General features: G+C 41.4%; 1 protein-coding gene across 1 annotated transcript in view; it reads left to right on the top strand.

Annotated features, from left to right (window-relative positions):
* Positions 1 to 9085: 9085 nt before the first annotated feature.
* DPY19L2 (dpy-19 like 2) overlaps positions 9086 to 11200 on the top strand; it is a 97197-nt gene continuing 95082 nt past the window's right edge. The window contains exon 1 of the mRNA XM_055314752.1: positions 9086 to 9473. Within this exon, the coding sequence (XP_055170727.1) occupies positions 9086 to 9473 (388 nt within the window). The remainder of the gene's footprint in view (positions 9474 to 11200) is intronic.

Genomic DNA, 11200 nt, shown 5'->3' with positions numbered 1-11200 from the left:
CTCTCTCTCTCTCTCTCTTTCTCTCTCTCTATCTCTCTCTTTCTGTCTCTCATGAATAAATAAAATCATTAAACCCACATAGAACAGTAACATGCTTCCAACAAAAAACTCATAGAACTAATAAAGTATATCAAGGTTGTGGGATGCAAGATTAAATAAGTAAATTGCTTTCCCATATATCAGCAATGAACAACTGAAATTTGAAATTAAAAATATAACACCATTTATATCAGCACTCAAAACGGGAAAATACTGAGGTATAAACATTAAATATTTATATATTTATATAAGGTATATAAGGTATAAGATCTATATGAGAAAAACTACAAAACTCTGATGAAACAATTCAAAGATCTAAATAAATCTAAATAAATAGATACTCCATGTTTGTAGATAGGTAGACTCAATATTGTCAAGATGTGAGTTCTTTTCCACTTGATCTATAGATTCAATATAGTTCCAATCAAAATCCCAGCAAGGTTGCTGGCTATCAACTAACTGAATCTAGAGTTTATATGGAAAGGCAAGAGACCTAGAGTAGCCAACAAAATACTGAAGAACAAAGTTGGAGGCTAACAGTACCTGACTTTAAAACTTAGTATAGAGCTAAAGTAATAAAGACAGTTTGGTATTGGTGAAATAATAGACAAGTAGTTTAACAAACAATAGAGTCCAGAAAATAAACTTTGTACCTTGGGGTTGAGAAAATGGTACACCGTTTTGGAAAACAGCCTGGCAGTTCATCAACAGGTTAAACATAGAGTTACCATTCAGCCCAGGAATTCCATTCCTGGGTATACACCGAGGAGAAATGAAAACATCTGTCCACACAAAAACTTGTATGTGAATATTCATGGCAGCAGTGGAAACAACCCCAAAGTTCATCAACTGGTGAATGTATAAAATTTGGCTTATCTATATAATGGAATATTTAGCTACAGAAAGAAATGAAGTACTGATAAATATTATGACATAGATGAGCCTTGAAAACATGGTAAAAGAAGCCAGACACAAAGAACCGCATATTGTATGATTCCATTTTTGTGAAATATCTAGCATGGGTATATTCATAGAGATAGAAGACAGATTAGTGGTTACCAAGGGGCTAGAAGGAAAGAGGAATGAGAACTATTGCCGATGGAGAAGGGGGTCTCTTTTAGGAGTAGTGGAAACATGGAACTGTTAGTGAAGGTTGCACAACCTTGTGAATACACTAAAGTGACTGAATTCTATACTTTAAAAGAATGTCTTCTATGATATGTGAATTATAGCTGTTATTTATTTTTTAAGATTATTTATTTATTTATTCATGAGATACACACACACACAGAGGGGCAGAGACACAGGCAGAGGGAGAAGCAGGCTCTCTGCAGAAAGCCTGGTGCAGGACTCGATTCCAGGACCCTGGGAGCATGACCTGAGCCAAAGGCAGACTCTCAACCACTAAGCCACCCAGGTGCCTCCTATAGCTGTTATTTTAAAACACTAAAAGGTATGCTGCACATCTTTTATTTCTATTTGTAGTTCCCAACTTGTCAACTTTGAGGACTTTCAGGGGAATAAATCTTACACACTTTTGAGTTAAGAGTGGGCATTCTAGAATCTTCTTGCCTCATTTATTTTTTTTATCTGTAAAATGAAGATAAATACTACCTATTTGATAGCATTCTATGGCCTTAGGCCCTCTGTTTATGTTAATTTACTTTTATACCCTCCCCTTTTCTAGAAAGAACCATAGCTAGTTCTTTGGACTCCCTTGGGGAGGGGGGAAGAAGATGATATAAATAATTCCCTCTCCACCGAGAGCCTTGATAAGGTATTAATTACTTTTAGAGAACATTTGCTACATCTACGAACTTTATATATATTGTCTTATTTAATCTATGCAATAGCTCTCCAAGGTATTTCCATTTGAGGTATGAAAAACCTAAGGTGTAGAGAAATTAAGTGCTCTGGAACCTAGACTGGTGAGATAACCAGGATTCAAATCCTGTCTGTACTCATAACTGAGACTGTGCTAGCCCCTCAAACAAATATTTCTAAATTTTAAGAAAATTTTTGAAAGCCTCCATTGCCTTTTACTGAACCCATGGAAACAACCTGATCAAGAAATATAAAAGCTGCATATCCCAACAAATTTTCTGTTTGTGGATTATATAATTGTCACTGGTGTCTCAAGAAGCTGTTTAGATTATGGCAAAGAGCAGGAGGGAATTTATCTTTTGGGGATAGGCCGATATCTATGTGAAAGCAGGACTCTAAAAGCATGAGTCTGGTGGTTTTGATGTAAATGCTTATTACTCATTTAGGGATATTTTTCCTTTTCCCTTATATTCTGATTCCAACTTAGTTCTGCTAGAAGACAGAAGTAATTAGAAAATTGGAACAATGAAGCCCACTATACTAAAAGACTAGACAGTGAGTAGAGTCAGGCAGGAACCAGAGCAAAGGCCAGGGATGGAGTGGAGGCCAGGCTGGGGCTGGGCTGAACACATTAGATAAAGAGAGATAGGCTTAAGTCATCTGGTTGGCAATGAGGTGTAGCAAATGGGTAAAAGGATGGGGATAAACTGTGGGATAGACCGCAGACAGGAAGACCCTCAGGATGGAATCCAAATGCAGCTACACGCAAATGAGGAGAGAAGGGAAACTGGTAAGAAGAGAGTTGGGTACAGAACATTGTATGCCTCAAGAGGCATATTTCTCCTACTACTTAAGTGTAGGTGCAAATACTAATGAGAATCAAATAAAAAGCTTTAATAAGGCTATGTAGTCCATAGTTCTTATTCCACAGTCAGGGAAATAAAAGCTAGAGAAGTAAAGTAAATTGTCCAAAACATCCTGGGTCCAGTACAGTGATATTTCTAGACCCTTACGTTGTAATCAGAGTTAAAGCTTAAATCAATCTATTATGGGATATAAAACATAGCACACAGATGCTTTATGTATCATTGCTGTTTTGCTATGTTTTGCATTTAATCTGCCTATACATAAGTCTACAATTCTTGAATACGTTCTTCTAAGACTTTTGCTTATTAATAGTGAATGTAGTAATTCTTGTAATAGTTACTTTGGTAGTGAATAAAAATAATCTTGGTATATTGGAGTTTGTACATGGAACTATCGTCACTGAGTTCATGGAAAAATAGATTTTGGGGGGTGTGGTATATATATATGTATGTGGTTGTGTATATATTGGTTAAGACATTTAACAATTACTTAATACTTTTCTGTTCAAATCAGTGTGTATATGTTATGCAAGTAGGCAGTCTCCCCATTTAGTGTGGGGGTGGGTGAAGGAATTTTCCCAATTAACTTCCTTCCTTTGAATGAACTATGCCTATATGAAGCTTTTCAAGGTCAAAGAGATCTCATTTCACCTAGTATAGACCTGAGTAACAACTGGCCAGAGTATGGGTGGCAGAAGGAGCTTAATTTTAAAAGGAGAATAAGCCCCTCATGGATACAGAAAGTAGACTAGAACTCCTAGGAACTCCAACTAATCACAGGTAAGGAGCCTCACGCAAAGCACAACATACAGATGCATTTACAGTCAAGCTGTATGCTTCCCTGCAACCTGGTAACTTTCCATTTTCTTCTATGAGAAAGCACTTGCATCCAGCTAGAATTAAAGCAAGATCTATAAAGTAATTCAATAGCAGCAAAAATAGGATTGAAAAATGAAAACCGGTCCAAGGTATGTAATGGTTTTACACCAAAGTAGTTGCTTTATAAAATACACATGTGCAAAAACATTCCTTTTAGTGGAGGCAACTTGCTGAAGAAGAATTTAAAAAGATCTTTTAACTTATAAAAACAGAACAATTAGAAAATATATAGCCAAAAAAGAAAGAAAGAAAAAGAAAACACAGAAAATACATAGCCACCAAGAAGCATGTACATACAGTTACCCTATTTTTTGGAAATAAAAATAGAGATACATGATTAAATAAATTTTTTTCATCTTTCTGAATTTATAGAAGTCCTACAAAAAATAAAAAATAAATCTCCTTTGGTTCACCTTTTTAAAACTTCTTAATTGAAATGAAGAAAATTACTAAATCAAATGGCTCTAAGGAATCTTGGATATGCAGTTCAATTACAGTTGACATAATTGTGAGATCCTAAAAACTTTGCTACCATCTTTGGGACTATCTAATGGTGATAAGATAAAGATACACAATTTGACATCAATCCCAACTCCTTGTACCATCAAAAGGAAAAAAAGTATAAGAAACTGTGAAACAACACAGATAAAAACTCATCTTTTATGCAGAAGAGTATTAAAGTGAAATTAGTATGTTATCAAATTACAGTAGAAAATTTAACTTTTTCAAAATGATATTCACTGAACTACCTCTCTTTCCTGATCCATATAACCAAGCTAGATATAGATGTAACTTAGCTACCCACTTCAATTTATATCTCTGGATTTGTGTAAAATTAAAACATTTCAATTTCATTAAAAAATCACTTGATTCAATTTACATAGCTATTATTATTTGAAAAACCAAATGTTAGCCATAATGGATATCTTACTTATTTGATATACAAAATATACAACATAATTATTTTTATGTGGAATCGAATTTGGAATTTCCCTACATTTCATATTTAGTAAACTAATTTATTATAAGAACAATGATTTTTTTCTTTTTAAAACTACCTCGTTTAAAAAATTCTGATTTACAAGTCATTATTGCCATCTGCTGGTCACTTTGTTTCATTGCATTTGTTGGGTTACCAATTGCTTTAATAAAAGAGAAAACCGATGAATTTTAGATACAAACTGAATTAGAAATCTCTATGTAAGAGAAATCATTTGCTAAATCACGAGGCATCTTCACTTTAAATAGGAAACAATATTCAAGAATATATTGTATTATATCAAATTATAATGTGTTATTTTCATTGTCAGTTCATCACAGAATAAGTATCAGGCATACTGGTTTAAGTTATTGTCATTAATAAGCATGTAGCTAAAATACAACTCAAATAACTGTTCAAAATAACTAGGTAAAATAAGTGACTGCTGTTGGAAGCTGTAGAAGGATGAAAATGTGCCCTGATTGTATTCAACTGAATAAAACTAAGTGCCATGTTTTCCTTCACATATACAAATCTATTCCTCTTCTTAAAAAGAAAATGCATGATTATTTATGTAGCCATCTCTCAGTTTTTTTAAAGTTAACTAATGAAACTAGAACTCATATTACTGTTTAATAGAACTACAAAGAAATACAATTTAATGAAAAAGAATCCAGGTTAGCAAAATATTAATTGTAAGTAATACTACCAGTATACTTTCAATATGGTCAATCTAGAGCAAGATATAGGAACATTGTTTTTAAAATTAAGCATGTATTTTGTATTTGGTGCTTTAGCATTTTTCAGATGAGAAATAGTAGAGTGGCTAAGTTACTAGCTCGAGGTCACACCACAGTAATGTATGAGTCCTTTATGTGAAAGATTTAAAATGTTAATTATGTGTTTACTGTAAGCCAGAGTCATATATATCCTGCTTCTTGTATCTTAAACACTATATCATGAGTATTTTTCTGTATTATTGTTCATTCAAATGACTTTAGTCAATTTAAAGATGCTTCACTTATGAGTGTTCTATAATTTATTATTTGATGTTGAGATTATTTCTAATTTTCACTGATAGAAATAATAATACGATGAACATTCTTATAAAAAATTATTTTTTAAATGGTAAAAGTGACCAGATTTGTGCTTTCAAGGGCTAAGCCAAGGGTAAGAATATGCTTTATTCTGTTAGTACACTGAGTGATCCAAAAGGCAACTAGAAATTCCAGGACGGCAAGAAACAAATTGACCAAAAACCGTAGTATAGGAAAAAGGCAAAATACACTGAAGGGTAGGAAACCAAAATCAGAAAGTTCAGTTCAGAACTGTACAGGAAATTGGCACCCCAAATGACATCTGGTCAACATTCCAGTAGCAGCCACTCCTTCCTTCCCACAAAAATACCCATGCCTCATGAAAAATAAAAACATAAAGTGTATGAAATCACTTAAGTAATTTATTAACAAGGACCCTTAGATTATCTTTAAAATGTTCAATGACATATAGCTTAAAAGAAACACATCCATTAAAATCACATTGAGTTGAAGGATAAACAAAATCATCAGGCAATCTTTTTTTTTAAGAAGCACACATAGCCATATTAATATTAATTAAATTAAGCCATATTAATCATATTAATCAGGTAGAGTATAGAGTTCAGGCAACTTGAGATGTCTATAGGAAAATATAAATTTCCCAAGTGGACTCAAGAAGAGATAGACAATGTAAACAGATCAACAGTCATGAAGGAAACTGAAAGATAAAACAAAATATAAAGGTTCCCAAACCAGATGTTCTAATATAGACAGAAAGATGCAAATCCACCCCATTCATTATATGAATCTAATATAACTCTGATAAAAAAAATTCACAGGGTTCCACTTATTCTCAAAAATATTATAACACATAAAATAAGGTATTTTGAGTTTGCCTATTTATTCAATAACATTTTTTTCAACCACCCATAAATAACTTTTATCTTAAACTCCACATTGGACAATTTATTAGCTGTTAAAACTTGGGCAAATTACCGTAACCTTGATTCTCAGTTTTCTAATTTGTACAAAGGTATTGTATGAAGTAAACGAGAAAATATTTAAGCAGCAAACACAGTGCCAGAAATGTAGAAATGCTCTTTGAAAAAAACTTACAAAACAACAAATGAAAAATAGCAGTTATCGAATTTAAATAAGTAACAAGATGAGTACTATGGACAATAGTTGCTTTAGACCTTTAGAGAAGGGGGAATGAATGTGGGCTGGGGCTTGGAAGGTGAAAGGATTCAGATGGGAGGGAGAAACGCATGAAAAAGCCAGGGACTAGGGAATAATAGTTTTCTGGTATGAGTAAAGGGATGGTTATGGAGTTTCAGACTCTGGACCTTACTGAAAATTACTGGAAGAGTTGTGTCTAGAGAAGCGGAAAACTAAAGTTGAAAAATTGGGGCAGATTACTGAAGGCACAGACGAGCAAGCCAAGGAGTTTACAACTGCATTTGTGGGCTATGGAAACTGTGAACATTTTTGAAGGATGTCGTATCAGGAAAATTAATCTGACCATTATAAGCCTTAGTTATTAGATGGGGGAGGTGGGGATTAGGGAATTCAATCCGGTACAGGAGACAGATGGGAAGGGAAGCGCTGTGGACTCCAGGGGGGCTAGAGCGCGTGGAAGATGTTCATGAACCCTGCCCATCTTTGCCGGGGGCTATGGCATCATGTTTGGCTCCGCAGTGACTGTTGGGCTAGGTAGGGTCTGGGTTAGGAAGGTGAGAGCCCTGAGCACAAGGACCCTAGGCCCGAGGAAGTCTGTCTTAGCAACACCGTTGGGACACCTACCTGCGCTTGAGTAAATGAAGGGGAAACCTCATTTCTCCTGGAATCTACAGGCCAGGAGGGGGCGCTCCCTCACTACATCACTGGAGGTGAATTACAGACCCGCAACCCAACACTCAACCAGAAAGAATTCCTCAATCACAAGCTCCAACAGGAGGTGCACGTTTCACCTCCCACAACCACTTAAGCCCGCAACTCCGCCAATGGGAACTCCTCATCACTCTACACTTGTAAGGTTCTCCAATGGATCTTTGTTCAGAATAACCCCTCTCGACCGTCGCCTTCTCCTAAATTCCTCTCCCTTGTTGTACTGGCCTGTGTTATTCATTCATTCATTCATTCATTCATTCATTCATTCATTCATTCATGATAGACATAGAGAGAGAGAGAGGCAGAGACACAGGCAGAGGGAGAAGCAGGCTCCATGCACGGGAGCCCGACGTGGGACTCGATCCCGGGTCTCCAGGACCGCGCCCTGGGCCAAAGGCAGGCGCCAAACCGCTGAGCCACCCAGGGATCCCCTGGCCTGTGGTTTTGCCCACAACTTGCGCGTCCTGCATTGCCTTTCACTGCTATTCCTAAACAAACCGATTTTTGTTGTGGTTGTTGTTGTTTTTGGCCGATAAAAAGGAATTTTGATTTCAAGGTCACGTGCTTCCAGAATGGCTTCAATTAATGCTGCCGTCCAAGGGGAAACGCGGTATCGCTCAACCCCAGAGTGCCAACCTGAGGCCCTGGCTCAGCCCGCTCTGCCTCAAGCTGCCAATGGCCTTGGGCCCGTCCCTCGATGCAGGACACACGTAACGTCGATGCAAGTGTTCACAGGGGGGCGGGAGAGCTGTTCCCAAAGTGCGAGACGCACGCCTTTCTTCTCTCTCTCTCTCTCTCTCTCTCTCTCTTTAAATAAATATTTTATTCATTCAAGAGAGACACAGAGAGAAGGTAGAGACATAGGCTCCTTGCAGGGAGCCTGACGCGGGGCTCGATCCCAGAACTCTGGAATCACGCAGGCGCTCAACCGCTGAGCCACCCAGGCAGCCCCCCTCGCTCTCCTTCTATGGTCCTGTCAAGTAAGATCTCTTTCCCCTCTTCAATTGCTCCCAGACGTGCAAACTTTTGGTAAAAATAACACAGCTAAGGGCAGCCCGGATGGCTCAGCGGTTTAGCGCCGCCTGCAGCCCGGGGTGTGATCCTGGAGACCCGGGATCGAGTCCCGCATCGGGCTCCTTGCAGGGAGCCTGCTTCTCCCTCTGCCGTGTCTCTGCCTCTCTCTCTCTCTCTCTCTGTGTCTCTCATGAATAAATAAATAAAATCTTTAAAAAAAATAACAAAGCTCAGCGTGCACTCGAGAGAAAGAAAGAAAAATCGGAGAGCTCTTCCGACTGCCCGCCCCAGCCGGACGGGGGAGCCACGCGCGGCGCCGGAGGGCGGCCCCGAGGGTGCGCGGAGCGCGCGGGGCCGCGCGGGGGGAGGGGGCGGGGCCGGATCCCTCGGCCACGCCCCCGGCGTCCCGTCGCCATGACGACCAGGCCGCCCCGCAACGGCGGCGGGGACGAGTCGTTGAGGGTGGGAGTCGAGCGGGGCCCCTGCGGACCTCGCCCGACCGGGCTGGGCCGCGCCGCAGACACAGCCAGCGCCACCCGAGCAGGGACTATGAGAAAATGGTCGGGCAAACGCGAAGTAAGCTCAAGGAAGCGGCTCCCGAGCCGGCGCGCTCCTCCCGCGGCGCGCAGCCCGGGCGGCGGCGCCGGGCCACGGGAGCCGGGGAGCCCGAGATGGAGGAGCCGCCGGCGGAGGCGGAAAAGCCGCAGCCTCCTCTGCCCGTAGGCGGGGGCGGGAACCTGCCGGGGGGCTCCCGGGACTACTCGCCCTACTCGCCGAGGAGGCCCCGAAACCTGAACCCGCAGAACTGCATGCAAATGGAAGTGGTCGCCAAGACCCTTCTTGTCGGCCGCTTCCAGTTCCTGAGCTGTTTGCTGGAGCAGCTCCGCGACAGGGTGCAGCAGTTGCGGAGGCGCCAGGTGGGCAGCAGGACCTCCGTCGGCATAGGTGAGGCCCCAGGCCCCCCGCGCCCCGGGTCCCGCGGCGCTGCAGGGGTCCCCGGGGGGCCCAGCGGTTTAGCGCCGCCTGCAGCCCAGGGCGTGATCCTGGAGAGGAGGAAGAGCGGGTCCCAAAGTGCGAGGCGCACGCCTTTCTTCCCTGTCTCTCACTCTCTCTCTCTTTTTAAAAATAAATATTTTATTTATTCATGAGAGACAGAGGCAGGCCCCCTGCAGGGAGCCTGATGCGGGACTCGATCCCAGAACTCTGGAATCACGCCCTAGGTCAAAGGCAGGCGCTCAACCGCTGAGCCACCCAGGCAGCCCCCCTCGCTCTTTCTATGCTTCTGTCAACTAAGACCTCTTCACCCTTTTCATTGCTTCCAGACGTGCAAACTTTTGGTAAAAATAACACAGCTAAGGGCAGCCCGGGGGGCTCAGCGGTTTAGCGCGGCCTTCGGCCTTCGGCTCCCGGGCGTGATCCTGGAGACCCGGGATCGAGTCCCGCGTCGGGCTCCCTGCATGGAGCCCTGCTTTCCTGTGTCTCTGCCTTTCTCTCTCTGTGTGTGTCTCATGAATAGGTAAATGAAATCTTAAAAAAAAAAAAAATCAGTTGAACAAACAGGCTTAGCAGTCCTAATGACAAGGTCCAAGCCCCACGTGAGGGGTAGGGGGGGATCGCTGACCAGACTTCCAGTCCCCAATGGTTCTTGTTTTAAGACCCTTTCCAGGGTTTGGGGCCATAGTGATCACCCCTGTTGTGTCACCAACCAAGATGTCATTTCCGTTAAGGCAACCATTTACCACAGGTTGGAAGAATGCTGAGCTAGTTCTGGGGGGCAGACGTGTTCTCTTGCCCCTTATACTAAGGAAAGTGAAGTAAGTGTTGGTTTAACTGGCTGAGAATCTTTTATAGTGGAAATAGGGTCAGATTAGGTAATATGCTGCCCCAGGTCGGTACCCATTCATTCACTTTCATCTTGCTGTGGAACTTCACTGCCTAGATTTGGGGGACTTTTCTTCTTATGTCAGCACTTGAAAGCTTTCCTCTACATTCTTCATTTTCTGTTGTTTAAGAGTTAATTTAATTGTGTTGCTGTTTCAGTAGCATCAAATTGGAGTCTAGTCCTTGGTCAGACTGGCTACTGATATACCTTGAAACGTAGAGAAATGTCTGCTAATGGAAGGTGTCCTGATTTCTTTTCATCGTAAGCTGGCTGCTGATGTTAAAGACGAATGACTCTCCACATTTGGGGCGTTCCACATACCAGAGAAAAGACGGATGGGAATTCACATTTACATTTTATCAGATGTCTAATTCCAGTGACAGATAACATCCCACATCCAGAATCTGTGTGGTCTTGGATACCAGGCGGTTTGGGCGTCCCAAACACAGGCTCTTGAGCACCCATGTCTGGCACACTGAAAGCACTCAGTGGGTCCTGCGTGAAATAATGACTGAGTATATTTTTTTTTAATTTTTATTTATTTATGATAGTCACAGAGAGAGAGAGAGAGAGAGAGAGGCAGAGAGAGAAGCAGGCTCCATGCACCGGGAGCCCGACGTGGGATTCGATCCCGGGTCTCCAGGATCGCGCCCTGGGCCAAAGGCAGGCGCTAAACCGCTGCGCCACCCAGGGATCCCAATGACTGAGTATATTAACTGCTAGGAGAGTTCAGAAGAGCCAACTAATACTCTAGGATGGGAGGTGGGAAATGAAATCAGTGAAGTCTCTT

This window comes from Nyctereutes procyonoides, unplaced genomic scaffold (assembly GCF_905146905.1).
Source record: "Nyctereutes procyonoides isolate TBG_1078 unplaced genomic scaffold, NYPRO_anot_genome, whole genome shotgun sequence".
In the NCBI taxonomy this organism is placed as follows: Eukaryota; Metazoa; Chordata; class Mammalia; order Carnivora; family Canidae; genus Nyctereutes; species Nyctereutes procyonoides.
This window is presented reverse-complemented; position numbering and strand designations above follow the sequence as displayed.